Here is a 24,745-nt window from a genome sequence, read left to right as displayed (position 1 = left end):
GAGATGAGGTGACAATCCAGTATTTTTTTTCCCATATCCATATCGGTCAGTGACGTATGGTTGCCACCTCATCCCTTTAAACCCAACACATATTAATTACACAGGTTCTGTGGCTGATTAAGGTGGTAATTAAACTCACTTGGTGCCTTATCGGCATTTAATTAGCCTCAGAACCTGTGTAATTCATATATGTTCAGGTTTAAAGGGATGAAGTGGCAACTCTACAGTGATGTCATGTTCATGGTGATTTGGCTGCTGTAAGGTGGCATATCTAATGGCCAGGTTAGAAGTCCTGCCCCATTTTATTACTATCCACCCATGAGAAAAGTGGCCAGCATCATCTGCCAGTAGCAATAATCTTCTACCTCTATTCACATGAGCAGGAATGTTCCTTCAATAAAATCATTAGTAGCCATGGACCCTTTGGACTAATTCCACAACCTAAGGGTGATTGGATTATTCATGCATGTCTAAAGATTCTCAAATGGGCAACTTTACTCATTCCTCTTTCTCAGTGCAAGTCAATGGGCCAAGTCTGACTCAGTGGGGGTGGTTTACTAAAGGAGTGGGGCATGTTCACTTTACAGAGGATTTTTCACATTGAAAAGGAATATTCATCTAATTAAGTGAATGTGAAGCATTGGAAAGAATACCCAATCATGTGCTAGGAACAATAAAACAATTAATTTTTTTCTTGTGTTATAAATAGGGGATAATATTCCCTAAATAAGGGATTTACTTTTCTATATATGTAAAAAAAACAATATACAGGTGTCTGAAATTGTAAATGTTGCAGTGAAAATAACCAAAAACTACAATAATAACTGGGCAGCACAGTGGCTAAGTGGTTAGCACTTCTGCCTGACAGCACTGAAGTCATTGGTTTGAATCCCAACCACGACACTACCAGCCTGGAGTCTGCATGTTTTCCCTGTGCCTGCGTGTGTTTCCTCCAGGTACTCCGGTTTTCTCCCTCATTCCAAAGACATGCTTGTAGGATAATTGCCTCCTGTCTAATTTGGCCCTAGTATGTGTATGAATGAAGGTGAGTTAGGGTCCTTAGATTTTAAGCTCCTTGGGGGGCAAGGACTAATGTAAATGTACAATATATATGTAAAAAGCTGTGTAAATTGTGGGTGCTACATAGACAAAAATAAATAAAAGAGTCGTCGCCAAACAGTCACGGTAGACCCCCATTCAAACTTCAAAGTGTCTTTGAGAATGGGCAGCTTGCATCACAGACAAGGACGTCTGTAAAACAGTAGAAATGGACAAAGCACCTTTTCAAGAATGCCTCAGTTATAAAAAAAACAAAGTTTTTAAAAAGTATTCACAAGACTAGTAGAATAAATTGCATCTAGAATCCACAACCCGGTCAATCAAGGCACCACCAGCTAAAGTGCTTAAAGCATAACTCTTATATACAAATTTAGGTGCATCCACACTGTTAAAGAAATCATTGCTGTTCTGGTACATAGTCCTCTTTCCAGTGAGAAATCCAGCATTCTTTATTGCATGAAAGGCTCTCTATCCCCCACATATACTGTACTGACCGGTGGCTGATATGCCCTTTTTTTTCTCACAGCCACCGGTCTTGTACATTTCCCCCTTTAGTCCATTGTAATGCAAGAATGTCGCGGTTCGCTGCAGTGGGCGGACCTGGGAATCTCAGTCTGCTTGGTCTGACCCGCCCACTGAGCTGCAATGTTAGTTTTTGTCCAGGAGACTACTGCTCTGTCCTGCCTCCTATGACCTCACTGACAGACTAGGAGTCTCCGTCTGTGCCTGCAGGTTATGAAAATATCACAACTTCAATTCCCAAAGCTGTGAGGAAAGTGCAGGGGTCTCCAAACTTAATAAACAAAGGGCCAGTTTACTGCCCTTCAAACTTTAGAGGGGCTGAACTGTGGCCAGTGGGAGTAGAAATGTCCCCGTGTCAGAGGGAGTAAACAATGCCCCGTGATTGGTATTAGGGAGAGTAATAGTTCCCCTTTGTTGGTATCAAAGGGAGGAATAGTTCACCATCATTGGTATCAATGGAATGAATAATGTGCTATCAATGGTGTCAATGGGAGGATTAGTATGCCATCATTATGGTCAGTGGGAGGAATAGTGCCCCATTGTTGGTGTCATTGGCAGGAACTATGCCGCACTGTTGCTGACAGTGGAGGGGAATAATGCCCTGAGGGCCGAATAAAACCAAGCAAAGGGACCCCGGGCCACAGTTTGGAGACCACTGGGATAATGTATAGTGTCTCATCACCAAAATGTTAAAGTAGGAGAAGAGTGTGCAGCGATGTGTGTGGAGTGGTGTCCTATGAGTAGAACTGTCTGCGGTACACACACCCATGGTCCCGCCCACTCAAGACTAAATCCCAGGGCATGATGGGATTTATAGTCTCAGTGAGCGGCGACAAACACCAACAGGAAGCGACATCGCTGCTTCTGAGATCCCTCTTACTAGAGCCTGAGGATTGAAGAAGAAGCTGGGCTGGACATGACTTCATCGATGAAATTTATACAAAATGTTCACATTTAAGAAAAATCACATTAGCGGTTTTGCTGAAGTAGCCACATATGGCTATTGTACAGATTTTAACACCATCCTGGAGTTCTTTTTTGAACAGCCAGCAATGTACGGTAAGGCATCATCAGAGCCTTGTGGATTGTTGGTTTGTGGGTTCTATATGCACTTTATTCTACTAATCTTGTGAATATCTTTTTAAAAAATATTTTTATTCTAAGAAATACATTCATTATGGGGACAAGTCGCTTTGTCCATTTCTTCCTTTCCCTACTCTACCCTCCAAAAAAAAAACTAGCTATACATGCACTTTAATTCTGCTTAGGTGATGCTGCAACAGATCTATTCGAAAACTACGATTTTTTTTACTAAAAACCATTATAATTTAACCCGTGAACAAGGTTATTTTTTTGGTAGGAACACATAAATGAATGTTTGCCCTTTTGAACCTCCATGTAAACACATAGTAAAAGATAATGTAAGTAACAGCAGCCCTCCGGTATAGATGGGACAGGCTTCACTATATGAATAGGTAATGTTTCCCATACCCGTGCTCCCTTCTCTCCGTTGGCCCCTGCGAATCCTGGGAAGCCAAGAGATCCCTGTAACGATATAAGGCAGAGTTGATTATAAACCAGCGCAGAGAGGAGGGTGCTGCATACCCGTTATGTTCTGCTGTAACCCTCCTTCACCTTCGTCCCCTGACGTCCTGGGTAGCCTGGCAGACCTGGAACACCCAGCTTGCCCTGAAAGACACAATAGACATATGTTATGTTATGGATCTTATTGGTTTGTTTGGGTTGGTGGACACACACCAGACACTGCCACATCTCACCTTCTCACCCAACAATCCAAGGGGACCTGGGTCGCCAGGGGGGCCCGATCTTCCCTTAGAGCCCTCAGGACCATCCTCGCCTCTTGAGCCTGGAACTCCACCCTCACCCTATATAGAAGAGAAATGAGGAACCATGCTTAATAACAAATTAAATATGGCAAAATCTGACTTAAACACACTGTACAGGCAGCCATAGAGCAGGCTGAACCAGTATATTTGTAACCTATGAACTACCTATAGTGATGCGAGTCACAAAAAAGTACATCTCTACTGAGCTATTTACTTCAGAAATAGTCACATAACCAAGTAATACTTTTTGTTTCAAACCTTTCTTTTTAAGAAACCTATTCATTATAATGTTGTGTAACTGTCATAAACTATGTAGAAATGATCAAATTTTTGTTCCTCTGGTGGGCTCACCATTTAAAAAGGTGCAATGCATGGTTTCATCATAGCTCTGCTATCATGTTAGCTGACCATCAATTAAAATGAAGGTTGTTACAACTGCTTAAAGTAAAAAAGGAGAGTTAATTAGGCTGGGGGTTCTTCTTTAACATTGGGTAGAAAATTGTGTCCAAAGGGTGGTGATAAATAATGTGTACTCAGACTGGTCTGGAGTGGCAAGTGGGGGTATCCCAAGGTTCTGTCTTGGGACCAATTCTATTCAATTTACTCATAAATGATATAGAGGATGGGATAAATAGCACAATCCCAGTTTTTGCAGACGACACAAAAATAAGCAGGGCAATAACTTCACATCAGGATACAGAAATTTTACAGGAAGATCTAAACAAAATAATTGACTGGGCTAATACATGGGAAATGAGGTTTAATGTGGAGAACAGTAAAGTAATGCACTTGGGGGCAAAAAGCATAAATGCAAACTACTCACTAGGGGGAGAACCGATGGGGGAATCAAGGATGGAGAAAGATCTGGGGATCCTAGTAAATGACTGACTGAGCAATAGCATGCAATTTCAAGCTGCAGCTACCAAAGCCAGCAGAATTTTAGCATGCATAAAAAAGGGGATATACTCCAGGGATTAAACGATAATCCTGCCACTTTATAAAACTCTGGTTTGGCCACATTTGGAGTACTCCATCCAGTTCTGGTCACCAGTCCTCAGAAGGCATGTGCTTGACCTGGCGAGAGTCCAAAAAAGGGCAACTAAATTAATAAGGGGACTGGAGGACCTCAATTACGAGGAATGACTACAAGCACTAAATCTATTCTCGTTGCAGAAGCAAAGCTTGAGAGGGGATATGATAGCGATTTACAAATACCTCAATGGTGATCCCAGCATAGGGGAAAAACGATTCAGTCTCAGGGAGTGTAAGAGGACACGGGGCGGGCCACACAATGAGATTGGAGAATAGGTTTAACCTTAAACTGCGCAGGGGTTTTTTCACTGTCAGGGCAATAAGGCTGTGAAACTCTTTTCCACAATTGGTGGTGGCAGCAGGAAGTATGGATATTTTTAAAAGACTCTTGGATGTGCATCTTAAAGAACACAACATACAGGGGTATGGTGCACCTACACAGGTTGAACTGGATGGACTATTGTCTTTATTCAACCTTACCTACTATGTAACTATGTGAAAATGACCATTGGCACATTGAATGGACATAAATAGTAGAAAAAAACAGCAAATCATAAATAAAAAGAAAAAAGACTTTACAACACCAATGTGCACCTGAAACGCAATTCAATAAAAGTGTTATTTTTCTAATGTCAGATATGTCTACATATATGGTACCCTATGGACCCCACAAGAAGAACTATAATTGTACTCCAAAGTTTTGGATCTAAATTTATATACTGGTAACTTATGGCCCAGTACACAGGGCTTTTTTTCATTCATGGGGGGAATGCAGTTCCGGCATCTTCAGAATGAATATATGTAATGTGCTGGAGTATGAGTGGTGGAGGGTCTATTGATAACAGCTGCTGGGAAATCTATTGTTACTGGAGGGGACCTATTTTTTTCAGTGGGAGGGGTCTATTGCTTCTGGGGAGGTCTATTGTTACTTGTGGGGGATCTTTTGTTGCTTAAGTGGGTCTTATGTTGCAGGGGGATAATTGTTGCTGGGAGGATCTACTGTTGAGGGAGGGGTCTATTGATGCTGGTTGTTGGGAGTCTATTGCTGCAGGGGTTTTTGTCGCTGGGCGGGTCCATTTTTGCTAGCTACCGGGAATCTATTTTACTGCCTTTCTTGTTATCATTAAATTCCATACAAATTACTTAGCACCACAAAATGATACTAGGTTCAGTATTCTCTAAAAGGGGCATTACTGGGAGGTGGGTAGAAGGTGAAACCAAGTAACAGTGATCGATGGGTGTGGGGCAGAGACAAGGGGTGAGACAAGGGGTTCCTGCACCTATCCTCTGAGAAAAAAAGCCCTGTCAGTACATATGGGTATTTTATAGTCTGAAGAACAATACATTCAGCATCTTTTAACATCACATTTAAATCGTGTCAGGCTGCCATCTTTAAGTTTTATTTTTTGCTTCAGCACCAACCTAGAAATTATGAATACAGATCTGAGAGTTGGTTGTTGCTTTGAATAAGCATTAATTTGGCTCTACCAGGCTTTTAACAAATAATAGTATTGCTGAAGCTTCCTAAATGTCTACTAAAGCCTACTATATGCTCTGGGGGCTTTCAAAATGTTGCTGGACAATTTTTAAAAGCTTTGTACCTGCACTGTGAGAGTTTGTATTCTACGCTTATTATTCCTTAAATATTGATAAAATCCAAAAAGAATCAGTCTGGTGACCAGTAAATCAGTAAATGGTGGTAGAGCCTGTCAGAGGGCAAGACAGGCAGGGATAATGCTGGGGGTGCACTGTAACTTCCTACAGACATTAAAAACTAGTGCTTCATCTGGCTGCAAATTAGCAATTTAATCAATAAGGCTTACCCTGCAATAAAAAATGGAGTAACACTCAGACCAGTATTTCTCAACCAGGGTTCCGTGGCACCCTAGGGTTCCTTTGGAGGTTGCTATAAATTCCTTGCGCAGTGATGGATTGGTCTTTCTGCTACACTGAACATCAATGAAAGCGGGCAATTTTCCACTAGCCTCCAATGTAGGGGGTAATTTCACCTTTTTTTACTGTCTTTCTGCACTTATTAATTTGAAGAATATGACTTAAGATAATTTTATAGGGGTTGATAAGAGCGTTTCTGACCTGGTGTTAAAAATGATAGGTATACCATGTTTTTTTTGTTTTTTTTTTACTTTCTTCAACTTATTGATTATGCTAATGTTCCATGGCCTGTAGGCAACATCCTTTTAGAATGGGTTCCTCAAGAATCTGAAAATTATTTCAAAAGTTCCTTGGGAAGTAAAATAGGTTGAAAAAGGCTAATGGTGGATTAAGCCAATTCTCTGTAAATATCTACTACCATTTACATTTTTACCCATTAATATAAACACATAACAGGTCTGGATGATCATATGACCACACCAAAACTATATTGCAAGCTACATAAAATTGTCGATTATTTAAAAACAGTTACATTTCTGCCATTTGGTAAAATCAAAATTTAACCAAGGTCCTAGACAAGCTACCATTGTCAATTTTATAATAAAATTCCTTCTGTACATTTGTCAAATTGCAACTATATTCCTTGTATGGACATTGTGGGGTTGATTTACTAAAGTCTGTTCACTTTGCACGGGAATTACTCTTGGCTTAGTGAATGCGGCAACGCTCTGCTGATTTCCAAAATCCAATCACATGCAAGCAAAAATACTGTTTTTCTTTCCTTGCACGTGATTGGGTATTCTTTGAATTTTCACCACACTCCCTAAGCTAAGGTGAAATTTCCTTGTGAAGTGAAAATTCCATTGCAAACTGAACAGCATGTTTGCCATTAGTAAATCAACCCCTATGTATCCATCTCAATTTTCCTCTGTTATATCCTTATTTGCCTATTTTCTAATTCATATCAAGTGGTAAGTAGTTGACTTTTTCAGGATCTTACTGCAAGTTATAACCTTTTACCCAAAGTCTTGAAAGTATCCATTCACAATTCACCCTATGGTACTTCTACACGGGGTGGGCTCCGTTGGAGTCCATCTGCTGAGCGGGAAATCTGTCCACTAATCCCTGCTGAGCAGGCATATGGCTGGTCTGTGTCCACTCAGCTTATGCAGAGTGAACACAGACAAAGACTGCTGTCCTCTATGGTGGTTGGATGTAAATGGACCGTCTGTCCATTTACACCCAACTACCATCCAATCCAATCCGCCAGACGGATGAGGAAACTATCCCCAGCCATCTGTTTTTTAGTGGATAGGATTAGATCGGATTTTGGTGGGTATAAACAAACACATGTCCGTTTACACCCACCGCTCCATAGAGGAGACTCAAGGGTCCGATCAGATCTGCCTAAAAAACTGACAGGCAGACCCGATCGGTCCTCTAGTGTAAATGGGGCCTAAATTGTGTAATATACCTTATAATTTTACTGATACTGACTATTACTATTACTAGAGAGCAGTGATCTTGTTCTTTGTCTCACACTGATACTGACTATATCCTATGCCAACCCATTGCAAAGCCCACAGGCATCTCTTGATCTTGAAGTACAAACAAACTCCAAATCACACACCAGTAATGGTCACCTCCTCAACTAAATTGTTTAGGCCCAGTTTTTAAACTTTCACAGGATTATCATCGGAGGACAGTCAAACTGAATTAAAATGTGTTAGTGATTAGTGATGTATTCCTTAACAATGGCAATACCACTTTAGGGAATCATAGACTATCTCTGGGGAACTTATCTAAAGCAGGCTATAAATCTTGGCCGGGTTAGCAGGAACCATGTATGGACAGGCTGAATGTACCCAAGTTGATCAACTAACTTGCCGGATTTTACATGCAATAATTGCTAGCAAGTGTTATAGCCAATAGCAATAATCACTGTGTTCTCCTGGTGGGAATGGCTCCCCACCCCCCCGCTGGGAGAACACAATGGCTCTGTGGGAGGGATTCCCCCATCCACACACTGACTGTGTGGATGGGGGAATCGAGTGATCTTCGTTCAACCCATGGTTGCAGGAAGAAAATTGCTCCATCTATGGTCGGCTTTAGCATGGACAATACCACCAAAATCATAGATTGTACTTTTCTTCATATCAATATTTAAATCAGCTTCAGCACAGATTTGGAATCATAAACACATATATTTGTGAGTGTTATGACTGGTAGTGGTAGATCAGTTTACCTAAATAAACTTGTATTTTACTTACCTTATCACCCTTTATACCCATGTCACCTTTGAATCCAGAGAAACCCTCTTCACCCTGAAAAAAGAAATAAAGTCAATCAGGTTGGAATTACGAAGATTCCTGTCTTTTACAGAAGGTCATACAAGCCATTAAAGTATACCTGTCACAAAAGAGTATTTTGCTCCTCTGATTATCCTAAAGTAGCAGTGTTCTCCCACCTTCTACAAAACCCCACACCCTTGGTATTGTAGTCCTTCTAAGCACCACAAATACTGGGGAGATTTCAGTAATTCACCTCCTCACTATTTCCTATACTTGTAAAGGTAAGGGACAGATTATGAGATAACAGTGATCTTGTCTCATTTTTAATAACTGCCCCACTTTCACAGCTATACAGTGGAAATGTCTATTGTAGGGTCTGAATTACTATTTATCCTATCAAAAAATCTGAAATTAGTGGTCTGAATGTGCCAAAAAATCATAATCCTAAATACTACAGTGATGTCAGCAGCGCCAAAGAAAAATCTTTAGGCTGCAAGAAAATGGCTGTCTATGTTTGGGCAATAGGCACAATTAAAGGGCATTGACTATGAAAGTTTTCCTCTTACCTTCTCTCCTTTGTGTCCTTTAAGGCCCCTAATTCCATCAATTCCCTGAAAAATGTAAAAAAGAGACATGTGGGAGGAAGAAAAGAAAATACTGCACAGAAGGAAACGATTAAGAGATATAAGAACTAGATAAAAAAACAGTTAAGAACATGGAATCAATCAGGCGTACAAAATGGAAAGATATGAACCAATTTCCAGGTTGAAATACAAGACAAAACACAATCATGGCGAGGGAAAATATACAGTTTTCTTAAAATTACCTTCACACCTCGAGGCCCAGGATAGCCAATAGTTCCTTGTGGACCAAGTGGACCCTAAAGGAAAAGAAGCAATAAAGTTGATAAAAAAAAAAAAGATTTCAATCAATACCATGAATTAACTTCCTAAATCCTGTTTTAGACTAAGAGCAATCATGGCATCCGTATTCTTCTTAGTCTATTTTTATAAATGGGTATGAATGAGTATAATAATACTAGGGGCAGTGGCGGCCAGTGCTCTTTATTTTGGGGGGTGGGGCAGCAAACAATCAGTGGCCTTACCTTAGGCTGCTCCACGTTCCAGCTTGTCGTGGGAAGTGCCGGGCCATTCCTTCTCCTCCCAGCCGAACAGTAAGTGGGTCCTGAGACTCGATTGGCCGGGAGTCCTAGGACTCCCAGCCAACCGGGTCGCAAGATCCACTTCCTGATTGGCCAAGAGGAGAAGCAGGAAGACATTAGCGAAAATAAATTTGCTAATGTTACACAACCGGGTGATCTCGGGGCACAGTGCTCTGCGCCCTGAGCCCACCAATTTTTGAAGCCAATTAGAGCCTCCAGTTCTGATCACGTGCTTAAAAAAAAAAAAAACCCATTGAAACCTATGTGTCCGGTGCCCTGTATGTAGATTAGGGCCGGGCGCATGGATAAGAGGACAGCGCCCCTGCGCCCGTAACTTATTAGAAATATTTCTGTGTATGCAAAAATTTAGCATATTAGATTATCGAGTTGCAACAAAATCATTTTAGAGCTTTGTGAAGAGGAAGACCAAGTAAAAGACATAGTCAATATGCCATGACTGTGGTGGGTGGCAAATTATTTTCTTCATTATGCCATTATTTGAGATTACTTTTTAAAGTAATCCACTAAATTAATGAATAATAATAAAATTAATTAATTCATATTTCAATAGGCCCAACTGAGGGGGTAGAGTTAATCCATGGGATAGGCTGTTATTATAATCATTTATTCTCAGTGTAAAAATCAGATGGGTGAAGGAAAGGTTTGGGTCCAGTATATTAGGAATTCGCGGCATAAAGAGTTTGTTCCAAACATCACCATGCTCTACTCAATGGGATAGCTGATTGCATCAGTCATGGAATATTTGCAAGTTTGAAAGTTGGTGGAATGATCTGGATACATGATAAACTCAATAGTGCTTTAATATCTAAAGAAGGTATACATCTTCTAGTAAATGTGACCTGTCAGAAAGTAACTGATGCCTTCACATAAGAGATTGAAAATGTTAACTAGATGTAATTCCTCAGCTTGCAACTAATATGAGTATTTCCTAGCTGTGTCTCCAAGTCCTATTGGCCCATCGTTTGTTTACATTGTATTGACTAGAACCCCAAAAAAAATGCTGTTATTAGGATACTCACAATATCAACAAATTATTAACCAAAATACCTGAAAATTTGCATATCTGACCAATACCGACCTCCGAAACCCCACATATTTTAGACATACAAGCTGCACATAGGTAAGCCAAAGCATATGTAGGTAAGGCCATGGTTATTGATATTTATTGTCTTGATATTCAAGAGCTTTTGCCTTGCTGGAAAGGTGAAACATGTTGTCACTGATCCATTAACCTCAAAGAAAACGGGCATTAAACTTAAGTTATTGCTTATATCAACCATAGTTTTTTTTTTCTTTTTTTTATAGACTATTGTACGGCTGCAATATGCATGAACATCTATTTTGTGTTCATTTTGTTGTCCCTAAATTAATAATTCCATCCCTTCATGTTGATTTTATTTTATTGACATTAAAACTGATTTTCACATAAGTTTCTAGTAAAATATTAAACCAAACTAACCTGGTTTCCCTTGGTGCCTGAATAACCCTCTTTGCCAGGATGACCCTAAGGAAGGAAAATACAGAAATATTCAAAAGCAGGTTATTGCTAATTCTCCTTGCCTTGATCTATCATTTAATGGTAGTTTCTCAGAAATGCCTAGAATCCACTTTACTATTTTTTTTCTAAATATAAATATGATTTCTACATATATTTCTATAATATCATCACTTTTAAAGCACTGTAGTTTTGGTGCAACGTCTGTTTCTTTGGAACCCCTATCTATGTAACACTGAATGCTTGTGCATTTAAAAGTGGGGAATTAAGAAAACAGGCAGCCACCAAATGACTCTTTTTTGAAACATGAATTAGGCTGGATTATGGTTTCTCTTTGCTTAACAGGTTCTCTCGTTTGAATAGTTTTTTGCTGATTGCAATACAAAAATAATATATAAGGCTTGCTTTCAGCTGTGCAATTATCCATATAGGGATAATAATTTCACCAGAATTTGATAACATGATGGAACTGATTTTGTTTTATACAGTTACAAGAGGAAGATGCAGTTTGATTCGGTTGATCTGGTTTTACAAGCAAAAAAACAGAAGAGTGAGGAACCTAACACAGTCATAAAAAAATCCACATCTGGTTTATAGAGACATTGACAGTTTAATGTTATACATGGACATTTTAATGTGAAACATGGACAGTTTATTGTTAAACGGGCCCAATGTGTACTTACAGGAGGTCCATCAGAACCTGGAATTCCAGGAAGGCCAGGCTTGCCACTGGGGCCCTGTAAACAAATATATATGAGTTAAGTTGGAGTGATAAGTGTTCTTTCTTTTACAGTATACTACATTTACAATTTCTTTACCATCCTCTAACCTTATCATTCTTACCTGCTCTCCTGGAGGACCCACTGGACCCTGTGGTCCAGACAGACCCTGCGTGCCTGGGGCTCCTTGCTGTCCGGGAGGGCCTGGCTCACCTTGCGGGCCCTAAGACGGAGACAGATTTCCAGATGAGAACAGGTACTACAAGACATGGTATTTACATTGTGTTGAGCTCCTAATCTATATAGAATATAACTTACCAGATTTCCCTTTGGTCCCACTTGTCCATCCATACCTCTTACTCCCTGTAGAGACATGGAATACAATATTAAATGGCTAAGCAGTATGCTCACTTTTTACATATAGCATTAAATGTATGGAGAATACTCACATTTGGGCCTGGGATACCAGGTGGGCCTTTAGGTCCAAGCAAGCCCCTGACTCCCTAAGAAAACATGGAGGGACAAATGTTTACTATTTATCACATTGTTTATAAATTGTGATAGGCCTATCAGGTCTAAATAATTCTGCTTAATGTCCTGCACATTACATATTGTAGCGGGGTTTTTTTCTTGAGGAAAGACTATCCCATTTTTATTCAGTAGGCAATGGCAAGAATAAAACCACAGGCCATGGGACATGTTTTAAGGAAGTGTGATGCACATCTGCCCAAAAGCAGAACTCCAGTCAAAAAAAAGATAAAAACAAATAGCAAAATAAAACATAAAAATAACAAAAAAAGCTTTTGCTGAGGCATTCAGCTTTAATTCAGAGATATCCTCCACAGTACTTTTCTGTTGTTGGTTATCATCAGACTGATAATCAACATCACATTCAACCCTTTTCCTCAGTCTAAGCCCAGGTCGTCATGGACCCACCCCAGCTTGTTACTAGACAGTGAAAGAAGAAGCAGCTCATCTCTCTGCACTCATTCTCTTAGCAGGCTTCTTATCATGCTGATAACTAATAGACTGATCAGCTTCTTCCTCTTACCCTCCAGCACCGATATATGAGGACAGCAAGAGGCTGATACCAGGTCAAATTCAAGTACTTACACTGCTTGCATTTAACGATATATCATTGAATACAGAACTGCATTCCTTTCTTTTACATCTGTCTACAGTTCAGCTTTAATGCAAAAAGTTGTTGTTCTTAAATATGAACAACCTGTCCATTCTCATAGAATGCCACTCTGTGGGGGCCTACAACTAGACTTTCAGCTCAATAAAACATATAGACAACAGGAAATAATGTATGTACCCTTAACTGGGGCACTTGCCTATTCAACTTCCTCTCTGTGTTCTTTCCTCTATGTAAAAGCCACTTCATTATACTGAAATCTTCCTTCACCCTGGTGTAACAAACCCCCGAGGTAGTGAAGCCGCTTTTATCATGTAACTTCTGTGGTAACAGTTACAAGAGGGTGAGCATGTCTCTATGCCACTGAACCCAAGACATGCCCAAGAGCCAACACACCCAGTGCTGGTTCTTTACCAACGAGTACATGAAACGGGGTTTAGAATGGCTGCTCTCAGGCAATCACAGGTAAATGCCATAGGTATCACAGCACCGGCTTTCCAGTCATAATAATAGGGGATTATGCAAACAAGAGCTGGGGTTTCAACCTAAAAACATTAGCCGCTTTCATTTCCTTCAGCACTGTACATTTCTTCTCTTATTTTACTAAACTAAAAGCTAAACCTAGACTGGTAACCTGGCAAGTCAGATGTTACTCTATAAGGCTTCATGTACACTACAGCTTTTGGCATTTTTTTTTTTTTTGCCAAAGCTCCTAAACTCAACTCCACAAAAGCCTGTGTGTCAAAGTACACATAGGCTTTGAGCAGAGTTTAGGAGATGCTGCGGTTAGGTGAGCTTCAACCCCTCTCAACCTCCCTCTCCTGAACACGGAAGAATTGCGTCCCGGATAGGAACGTTTTAAGCTGCAGGCCATGGGAAAATGCAAAACGCTGCAAAATTGTGGCGCACTTTTGCTGGGTTTTGTGTTATCCCGCGGCCTCGGTAAATGTAGACAGGGTGTACATGAGGCCTAAGAGCTCTAGCGGTTACCATTAGCCAGTGCTGTTTAATCATTAGCAAAGAGAAAGATATTTACAGTAGTGTGGCTAGGCTATATGGAAAATTATTTATACATTCTTAACAAGTAGTAAATAAGCATTAAACAGGCCCCTGTTGACCTCAGTAGATGCAGGCACTCTAGTGCAATTTATTCTCAAAGGTAATTTGTAGCTGCAGGCGCTCTGGTGCAATTTATTTTTAAAGTTTATCTGTAGCTGCAGGCATGCTGATGCAATTTAATGTCAACGTTTTACTGTAGCTGCAGGCACTCTGGTGCAATTTATTCTCAAAGTTCATCTGTAGCTGCAGGCACTCTGGTGCAATTTATTCTCAAAGTTCATCTGTAGCTGCAGGCACTCTGGTGCAATTTATTCCTAAAGTTCCTCTGTAGCTGCAGGCACTCTGGTGCAATTTATTCTTAAAGTTCATCTGTAGCTGCAGGCACCCTGATGCAATTTATTCTCAAAGTTCCTCTGTAGCTGCAGGCATTCTGATGCAATTTATTCTAAAAATTCCTCTGTAGCTGCAGGCAGGACTGCTGTTAGAAATCAGCCTACCTTCTGGGCCCCTTTGACCCCTACTTGACCCCACCCCTGGCCCCTGGCTTTGAATATGTAAAAGAACGAGCTACGACAGGTCCTCTTTATGGAGAGATCTGGGGTCTATTAGACCCCAGATCTCTCCTCTAGCCTTCAAAGCATCTGATCATACTGAGAATTCTGCTCCTTCAGGGCTTTAGAAAGCCCTGTTTGTTATTTTGCAGAAATGAACTGTGAAGGTGCCTGGGCCCCCCTGTTGAGCTGATAGGGCCAGACCAGGTACAACAGAACTGGCCGTACTGCCTTATCAGCGGCCCTGGCTGCAGGCACTCATTATTTTAAAAAAAAAAATTTACTATTTTTTTTAGGAGCCCCGTTAGGGGACTTAGGTGAAATATCAGAGGTAATCTTAGGTGAAATAAACAGGGGGAATCAGCGCCACACAGAGTGATTAGGGTTTGCCCAGGCACACCTGGCACACCCTGTGTGCGCGCCTATGTCCGTAGCTGCAGGCACTCTGATGCAATTTTTTTTTCAAAATTCCTCTGTAGCTGCAGGCACTCTGATGCAATTTATTCTCAAAGTTCTCAAGAGAAGCAATAAAGTCCTTTAATTTGGGTCTCAGACCTTTGCTCTTCCTTTTTCTTGTGCACTTTCTCTGTGTTCACAGATTAGAAGGCTTGAGCAAAATGAGCTGAGCTGATGAAAAGAAACTGAAAGAACTTCTAGGACAAATTACTCCACAGTGCCTGCAGCTACAGAGGTCAGCAATAGCTAGTTAAAAAACTCTTTTCCTATGTTGTAAGCTCATGTAAATACTCTTATAACCACTGTTCTATTATAAAGTGTATCCCTAGGTAAACTTTTTTTTATTTTGAATACTGTGTGGAGGGTTAGAACCCCTGTCAGATTGTTATGACTTCCTCTCTTTTTAATATATAGGGTTTAAAGTGAAACTTGGGGTACTCATATGGATGACAACTTTTGTAATATAATGTATTTTATCATTGACCATTTTCATGGTATATGCCATTACTGTCTGTAACCAGAGTGTATATATTTTTTACAATTTCTATATTGAAGTATATTTTTTATGTGATCATTAACCAGAGACTACAAACTTGATGATTTTAGAATTCTATCTGATTGTATATTTTTTGTATAATTAAAAACAAGAATCGATTGTATAACACTGTCATTGCCTTGACTTACACACTTTTCGCTTAACCCCCAGCAACCCCCCCCCCCCCCCCCCGATAACTTTTTCCTTTTTTTTGTATACATTGGGGTGTGCGACTCTCGGACTCTATTCACATGCGTTCCCTAAAGTAAAACTAAAGGCAAAACATTTTGTTTTTAATTACATTTTAAGGGAGGTTTATTGTCTCTGTCATTCTTTTGTCATCTCCTATTGGGGAGATTTACATTTACTTCCTGTCCAATTGCCAAAACAGGAAGGGAAAGTAAATCCCTCCAAAGTAATAGAATCCTTGGTTGTCACCAGGGTCACCAGAATGAGTGTCCCCATTGGAATATTTTCCCCCATTCCTATTCTTGGGACAACCCAAGATTGTGTATATTTTTTTACTATCACTCTAATGCCCCGTACACACAGTCGGACATTGATCGGACATTCCGACAGCAAAATCCTAGGATTTTTTCCGACGGATGTTGGCTCAAACTTGTCTTGCATACACACAGTCACACAAAGTTGTCGGAAAATCCGATCATTCTGAACGCGGTGGCGTAAAACACATACGTCGGGACTATAAACGGGGAAGTAGCCAATAGCTTTCATCTCTTTATTTATTCTGAGCATGCGTGGCACTTTGTGCATCGGATTTGTGTACACACGATCGGAAATTCCGACAACAAGGTCCTATCACACATTTTCCGTCGGAAAATCCGACTGTGTGTACGGGGCATTAGTGATAACGGTAAAGAGGACAAACAGAGATTTCTACAACTACAAAAAAAAAAAATGCCTTTACTATTACATTTAGGAGTGCTGGCTGTTTCTTTAATTTAGGGTCTGTGTCCCTGCTATGGAGATCCACCCTTATAGTTGTCCTAGAAACCACTGTCACTGGAACAAAAAAATGATGTAAAATCACAAATTTTTTGATGGTCACTTAAACAAACAGTCAGGGGAAATCTTTCTTCAATGGGGACTAGTTTTAGTGATAGACGTTTAGGGGGAATTTTCACTCACTTTGTAGAGATTTTCTATCATTGTTTGTTGCATATCTGTAATGGGACACAGCTCACAAGAAAGTGACTGACAGGGATCTTGATCATTCCCTAGTCTATCCAAAACAAAAAAAGGGTTTTGACTAGAGAAAATTTGGTCATCAATGTTGTAAGTACCATATATATATATATATATATATATATATATATATATATACTATATTGTCAAAAGTATTGGGACGCCTGCCTTTGCACATGAACTTCAATGCCATTCCAGTCTTTTTTTTTTTTTGACAGAATGCCATTCCAGTCTTAGTCCGTAGGGTTCAATATTGAGTTGGCCCACCCTTTGCAAATATAACAGCTTCAACTCTTCTGGGAAGGCTGTCCACAAGGTTTAGAAGTGTGTCTATGGGAATGTTTGACCATTCTTCCAGAAGCACATTTTTGAGTTCAGGCACTGATGTTACAGTGAAGGGAACTCTTAGGGCATCAGCATACCAAGACATTTTGGACAATTTCATGCTCCTTTGTGGGAACAGCTTGGGGATGGCCCTTTCCTTTTCCAACATGACTGCGCACCAGTGCACAAAGCAAGGTCCAGTGCAGTTCCGGGCCAGAGCCGGGTGAGACCATCCAAGTGCTTGTGATCGGTAGTGCCGGCGGGGGGAGGGTCTGGCGGCGACAGTGTCTGAGTGTGTCTTGTGATGTCAAGGTGCAAGGGAGCCAAGTGGAGCAGCCGGAGTCTCGTGTGTGGATCTGTGGTAAGGGAGCAAGACAAACCGGGTGCGGGACTGTCAGTTCTGTTTGGAATGGAGTGGACTGAGGGGATCACCTGCCGTGGAGAGAGACTGTCACTGTGACTCAGGAGGGGACGTGTCATGTCGGTGAGGTGTCATCATCATCTGTGCTGCTGTCAGTGTCACTGTGAGAGTCAATTTCCTGTGTATGTGCCTTCTAATGTCTCGCCCTCCTGAGTCCTGTCCCTGAGATATTTACTTACCATATCGAAAATAAAATAAGAAACATGTTTTTTGCCTTAATATCTACCTTAAATTACATTGCTGATTGCATATTGTACTTGTTTATAGCCTAAATACTGACATTTTCACATAAAACTGTCATTTTGTAACTTTTGGAAATGCCAGTAAAAACTCGGCTGTGCCAGTAAATTTTGGGTGTTGTGTCAGTAAATTTCAATCTGGTAGGTTGACAACATTTTCACTGGGTGTTTTTTATTTATACTTTATCAGTACAATGGTGGCAGGAAGATTTTCTTTTTCTTTTTGGGTGTCTAATCATGGACTTGTAGATGTTTTATGGACTATACTTTATTTATTACTTTATTTTTTTTTAACATGATATGATTTTAATATGATATTCACATTTTTATATTTGCCTGGGTTTAAATAGGCGTTACTTTGCTATTGATTTTAGATTGCATGTTTATTATTTATGAGGTCGCTGCCTATTTATCTTTGATTATTCGTTTTTTATGTTTATCATTTGGATGCAGAAAATGAACTTCGTATTTTAAAGTACAGCAGGAGCTTTGGTATGTAGAGCAACCAAATGCCAAGTTTTTAAGCTGCAAGAATAAAAGAACAACTAAAAACACACAGCCCAAGTAAATAGCTAATAACCCTCCCAAACGTATTAAAATTTTCTCTTACAATGGAAAATCCATCCACCCACAATCCTGTAATATGGTTATCCAACTAGTTAATGCCTAAAGTAGACACTGGTGTATGCCGGTTGTGCCTGTCCCTAAAATGTGAAAAAAAATGGAGCCCATGGTTGCCGCAAACAGCTGTTTTCTCTTTGTTTAATGTGTCTCGACATAACTTTAAGGGCCATTCACGCTAGCCTGCATGCATTATGCTCCCTATGACACACCGGTGTGCATTGTGTAGGGGTAGCAAGATGCATTGTTACAACACATTGTACTTGTTTTTAACTTCTTAGAAGTGTCACAAAATGACACTTCAGTCAACTCAATCAATGACAGTGCGCTGTGATGCGTTATGGTGCATTGTAATGCATTGTTGTGCTTTGTGCTGCATAGAAATGCAGACATGTTGCATTTTTGTGCAGAGAATACCAACACACTTTCAAATAGGATGAAAACTGCGCTAAAAGCCTACATAGTATACAAAACATTAAAGCAGCAACTCTTATGTAAAATATGACACAGTCCCATATCATGTATTCCTATACGAAGTTGCACTGATAATAAGATTCAACTCGATACTCTAAACATAAGTGATCTGGTAAAGTCCAAAAGTGATGGAAAATCTTCTTTATCAGTGTCCATACCACCCAACACCTTACAGTGTGAGATCCTTCAACTAAAGACACCACCATAGAAAAAGTGCTCTCCTTACCAGCTTGCACAGACTTCCTATCATGGAAGGTCAGTGACACTTGTGGCTTATACCCAGCCAGGTCCTTTGCGCCATCCAAGGGTCCTCTAATGCCCCGTAAACACGGTCGGATTTTCCAAGGGAAAATGTGTGACAGGAGCTTGTTGTCGGAAATTCCGACCGTGTGTAGGCTCCATCGGACATTTTCCATTGGAATTTCCGTCACACAAAATTTGAGAGCTGGTTCTCAAATTTTCCGACAACAAAATCCGTTGTTGGAAATTCCGATCGTGTGTACACAATTCCGATGCACAAAGTGCCACGCATGCTCGGAATCAAGCAGAAGAGCAGCACTGGCTATTGAACTTAATTTTTCTCGGCTCATTGTACGTGTTGTATGTCACCGCGTTCTTGATGTTCAGAATTTCCGACCAACTTTGTGCGACCGCGTGAATGCAAGACAAGTTTGAGCCAACATCCGTCAGAAAAAAAACATGGGATTTTGTTGTCGGAATGTCCGATCGTGTGTACGCGGCATTAGACATGCAGAGCAACCATCCAGGAGGCATTGTCAAATTTGATCCCCAAAATATAAGGCTCACCATAGCATAAAATCCTTAAAACGTAATTCCAAATAATCAGAATAATTGCACTTACATCAAAGAAAACTTATTTGCGCTTTTAAAAACAAACAAGCGGGCAAGGAGATTAGCAGTGACTAAGATTAGTGACACTTGTGGCTTATAGTCCTTCCAGGACTCAAGTACCACAGTTTTATGCTATGGTGAGGCTTTTATATTTTGGGGATCATATTTGACAACGCCTCCTGGATGATTGGTCTGCATGTCTAAGAGGACCCTCGGATGGTGCAAAGGCCCTGCCTGGGTATAAGCCACAATTGTCACTGACCTTCTGTGATAGGAGGTCTGTGCAAGCTGGTAAGCGAGCACTTTTTCTATGGTGGTGGCGTTAGTTGAAGGATCACACTCTGTAAGGTGGTGGATGGTGTGGACAGTGATAAAGAGGATTTTCCATCACTTTTGGACTTTACTAAATCACTTGTGTTTAGAGTATCAAGTTGAATCTTACTATCAATGCAACAGGGTATAGGAATATACCAACACACTTCTATAATGTGAACAGGGCAGATAGAGAACAATTGTTAGAGAGCTTTGATCAATGCTCTTCTGTGTTACAAACCCTTGATCTTCAATATTCTAAACTCTAATCTTCAATTTTATTATTCTGTTTTAGAAAACATCAATAGCAAAGAGGCATGGGATCATACAATCGTCATAACTGTATGGTTGTTAGACTGTCTTGCTTTTCTATTTCTAACCACATTCGAAACAGGGTATGTCTATTAACCTATTGTATGTTGCAGAGCCCACAGAGAATCACTATAGTGTTGATTTTCTGAAGACAAATAGGCTGTTTACTTTGCAAGGGAATTTTTCCTATGCTTAGTGAATTGGGAGAAAATTCACTTTGCAAAGAATATCCAATGACATGTAAGGAAAAAAATAATAATTTTTGCTTGCATGTGATTGGGTGATAAAAGTCAGCAGAGCTTCTTCTCATTCACTAAGTTAAGGGAAAATTTCCATGCAAAGTGAACAGCCTATTTGCCTTTAGTAAATTAACCCCATTAAGTTATGGCACATTTTTAGACAAATAATTACATAATGAAGGATCACAAGCTAGTACAGGCAAAAAAAAAAACACTTGGTAAAAATACAATTGCTTGGTGACAGCCTGCAAAGTTCTAATTCCAACATACATTGCCCTTCTAATGAATACTAATTTTCAAAATGGCTTTACTGTATCAGAATTATACAACATGCCTGGAATATGACTGATCTCTACAATAACAGGTACCATTATTTTTCTGAAGTTATTATTACTAATTTAGTGACTACAGTTTATTGCAAGTAATACTCAGTTATGATGTATTAAGTGAAGATTGCATAAAGCATACACATACAGGCGCAAATTTCAACTTACAGTATTATGAATGGCTGTGACATAGATCATTGTGAGTAAGCATAGGTGAGAATAAAATGTTTTAAAAAATAAAAATGATTCTTACTGGTTCACCAGGGAGTCCCCGAGGTCCGACCTCTCCATCGCTTCCCTAGAAGATAATGAAGTAGGGAATCAGACAATGATGGACCTCCTCAATGTAGTGACCCTACTCACAGGGTACTTACCCTCTCTCCGTCTTCTCCTGGTGGACCTAAAGGACCCTGAGATCCAGAATCTCCCTGCGGTGAAACATATTAATGTCAATGGCTTAGAACAGGTGCAAAACTAAATTCTAAATATTTTTTCTAGAGAAATCAGAATACAAAGGAAATTCAAGTTAGTGAGAATGAAGAGTGCACAACCTAATTGTGATGATCCAGTTGACTGGTTGATGGCTGTCAAGCCAAACAACCAGAGGACAATAAAAGGATGGTCACCTACAATTCCGGGTATGCACTTTCACCATCAAGAATTTAGCATGGCTTTGTTTCTATCCAATCACATTTTATCTGATATAATCCAGCCTATAAAAAGGTGAAGGAGCCTGGTTTGAGGCCTAAATTAAAAGAGACGTATGGGATTTTTCAGAATCATACTTACATAGGTAGATGCAGCATCGGTCTGATGCTGCATCTGTCCCCCACTGGCTCTAATACTGAGAACTGAGGGATCTAACACTAACCGCTAATTGCTTGGTTCTCAGGGCTCCATAAGCAGAGAGCTGGTGACTGTCAGTCACCGCTCTCTGCCTTTCCCCCTCCCCCTTTTGCTCATTATAGCACTGGGCTGTGGAGAGGGGAGGAAGCGGCTGGCTTAGGCTCTCAGGGGCTTGCTGAGAGGCTGAGCCGGGTGCCGATCCAGGCATGTGGGCGGATCCTGACTCCATTGTCGCAATCTTGTCTGAGCCTGGATCGGCTCTGTGACGTCAGCTGACAGCGGGCCTCAGCTTGCTGTCTGCTGAAAATGGGTCACAGAAGTGCAGAACGAACGGCACTCTTGTGATCAATAGGAGGAGTACAGCCAAACAAGCTTTGGGTGTAATTCTTCTTTAAAAGAACAAGACACAGCTAAATTGATGAACCAGTTTTTGATGTTAGGTCAGTAACATTCCAGCATTCAGCAACCTATCTGAAAACAAATACTTTGTGGCCTTATGATCATTTTCCGGCCATTTGTTTTTACTGAGAGAGGATAGGCAATGTGTCATTTTGGCACACAGTTGTAATTTTTAATGCAACTGCTCCAGGAACAGGATATGTTAAGTGTCCGGCTGCTGGGGTTACATAATGTTAAAGTAGAACTTTAGGCAAAACCTTTTTTTTTAAATTTTGGATAGAGCGAGGGAGGGTTATAACCCCTGTCAGATTTGTTTCATCATCTGTGTCCCATTGCAGAGATTTCCCTTCACTTCCTGTCCCATGGCCAAACAGGAAGTGAGAGTGAATCCCTTCAAATTAAGGGAATTCCTCAGGGATCCCCAGGTCACCAGAACTATTGTCCCCATTGGAAGATTTCTCCTCTATTACTTTTCTGGGAACAACCCAAAATGTTGATTTTTCTTTTACTTTCCCCTTCAATGGCGATGATAAATCTCGTTAACGGGGGCACAGACAGCAATAAAATCTGACAGGAGTTGTAATCCCTCTGAACTCTATCCAAAACTAAAAAGAAAGTTGTGCCTTTACTTATACTTTAAGGCTTATGCCGCGTAAACACGAGCGGATTTTCCGTCTGAAAAATCTTGGATGGTTTTTCCAACGAAATTCTGCTCAAGCTTGGCTTGCATACAAACGGTCACACAAAAGTTCGCTGAACAACACTACGACAAGCCGAGAAAATTAAGTTCAATGCTTTCGAGCATGGGTCAAATTGTTTCCGAGCATGCGTAGGAATTTTGCGCGGCGGAATTGCTACAGACGATCGGAATTTCCAATTGAAACTTTTTCCGACCGAGAAATGGAGAACCTGCTCTCGATCTTTTGCTGGCGGGAATTCGTCCAGCAAAAGTCCAATGGAGCATACACACAGTCGCATTTTCCGACCAAAAGCTCTCTTCGTTCTTTTGCTGGCCAAATTTCCGACCGTGTATATGCGGCATTAGATTAGAAGTTAGGTTAGATTAATGCTAGGACCATGGGTGAGGTGTTAAATGCAAGGTAAAGTAAATCAGTAATGAGTGAAATATGAGTCCATTATTGCTGACATCATTTTGAAAGTTCAAGCTCCCTGGCTTTTATGCTGATCCTCTGGCTTCAGTAATTTTGAAGTTACTGACACAAAGCAGGAATGTCTTTAAAAATTCAGAACTTTTATCTGCGTTTTGTTCTAGGTCATTGACTCCGAATTTTGAAGGAAGAGTGGAACAACCAGTAAATTTGCATTTTTAGAAGTTGAGTTTATCAATGGCAACCTCCTCAACCTTTTTTAACAGGTTTCCTTTAGGTTAGTGTTTAGGTGGTTAGCTATTAGGTTTAGAATTGAGGGGAAGCTAAGTGTTAAGTTGAGTGCTTGGGTTAAAGGATAAATGTCATGTGTTGAGTTGAGGTTATGGGTTAATGGATATCTTTAGGGATTAAGTTAGGTGTACATGTAAGGGGCGCGACAGGTGTTAGAGTATGCTTTATATTTAGGGATACTTTAGCTTTCCTTGAACATCAGGATCTCTATTTGTTTTTTCACCAAAATGCCTGTACTGAGAAGTAATGGAAGGAATCGTGTTTTACACTTTCACTTAGAATAAAACCATAAGTGAGAGTAAGGCCTTTACACATATAAGCCAAATAGGAATATCTGGCACTTTTTCTGTACCTCACCCTTGTATTAGATGGTGCTTTATGGCTCAAAGCTTTAGTTCACCCAATGGTGGGTTTGATTTACACTATATTCTACTAAAATTTAAAAGTATTGTAATTTTGCATTGGTGTTCCAGTTCTCATTACATTCTATATTCCAAGTCATAAGAAAATGCATATGTATTCATATCTAGAGTTCATATCTAGAGTATTAAGACACTGGCATAAGACAAGGGAACTTCTTCACAAATAGATTAAGGTGCTTAGTTGCTGATTCCTAAAACCTGTCCTGTCTTCTCCTTTGCACCCATTTCTAACATCAAAGATCTTATCAATAAAATGGAAAAAAAAATAGAAATATCAATCTGCATTGTCAAGTATAAAACTGATTGTGAAACAGTCATAACCTATTATATTCTATGATCTATAACTCTGTATCCCTATAATGTATTTGAACCTGCCATAGCAAAAATGGCACTAGAACCTAAAAATGTCCTTCTGCTTGTGTCTGTAATATAATAATTTACATAGTATAGCATAACTAAAATGAAATGATATCATTAACTCACCCGGTTACCTTTCTCTCCCGGCAATCCAGGTAGTCCATCAAAACCCCTCTCACCCTGTGAAGGGAATACAGTTTAGGAAATTTTGAAAA

The 24,745-nt window shown here is 40.1% G+C and overlaps 1 protein-coding gene across 5 annotated transcripts in view; it reads right to left on the bottom strand.

Moving 5' to 3' along the window:
* The window catches only part of COL11A2 (collagen type XI alpha 2 chain), a 192,864-nt gene that overhangs the window by 57,549 nt on the left and 110,570 nt on the right, over window positions 1-24,745 (bottom strand). For all 5 annotated transcript variants that reach the window (XM_073598238.1, XM_073598234.1, XM_073598235.1 and 2 more), the window contains 14 exons: window positions 24,657-24,710; window positions 21,481-21,534; window positions 21,360-21,404; window positions 12,491-12,544; window positions 12,360-12,404; window positions 12,166-12,264; window positions 12,006-12,059; window positions 11,287-11,331; window positions 9,471-9,524; window positions 9,211-9,255; window positions 8,624-8,677; window positions 3,360-3,467; window positions 3,217-3,270; window positions 3,073-3,126 (listed from right to left, as the gene is read on the bottom strand). In XM_073598238.1, coding sequence (XP_073454339.1) covers window positions 3,073-3,126; window positions 3,217-3,270; window positions 3,360-3,467; window positions 8,624-8,677; window positions 9,211-9,255; window positions 9,471-9,524; window positions 11,287-11,331; window positions 12,006-12,059; window positions 12,166-12,264; window positions 12,360-12,404; window positions 12,491-12,544; window positions 21,360-21,404; window positions 21,481-21,534; window positions 24,657-24,710 — 819 coding nt within the window. The remainder of the gene's footprint in view (window positions 1-3,072; window positions 3,127-3,216; window positions 3,271-3,359; window positions 3,468-8,623; window positions 8,678-9,210; window positions 9,256-9,470; window positions 9,525-11,286; window positions 11,332-12,005; window positions 12,060-12,165; window positions 12,265-12,359; window positions 12,405-12,490; window positions 12,545-21,359; window positions 21,405-21,480; window positions 21,535-24,656; window positions 24,711-24,745) is intronic.

Source organism: Aquarana catesbeiana, linkage group LG09, assembly GCF_042186555.1.
Source record: "Aquarana catesbeiana isolate 2022-GZ linkage group LG09, ASM4218655v1, whole genome shotgun sequence".
Lineage (NCBI taxonomy): Eukaryota > Metazoa > Chordata > Amphibia > Anura > Ranidae > Aquarana > Aquarana catesbeiana.
Note: the sequence above shows the minus strand (reverse complement) of the source record. Positions and strands in the feature narration are given on the sequence as shown.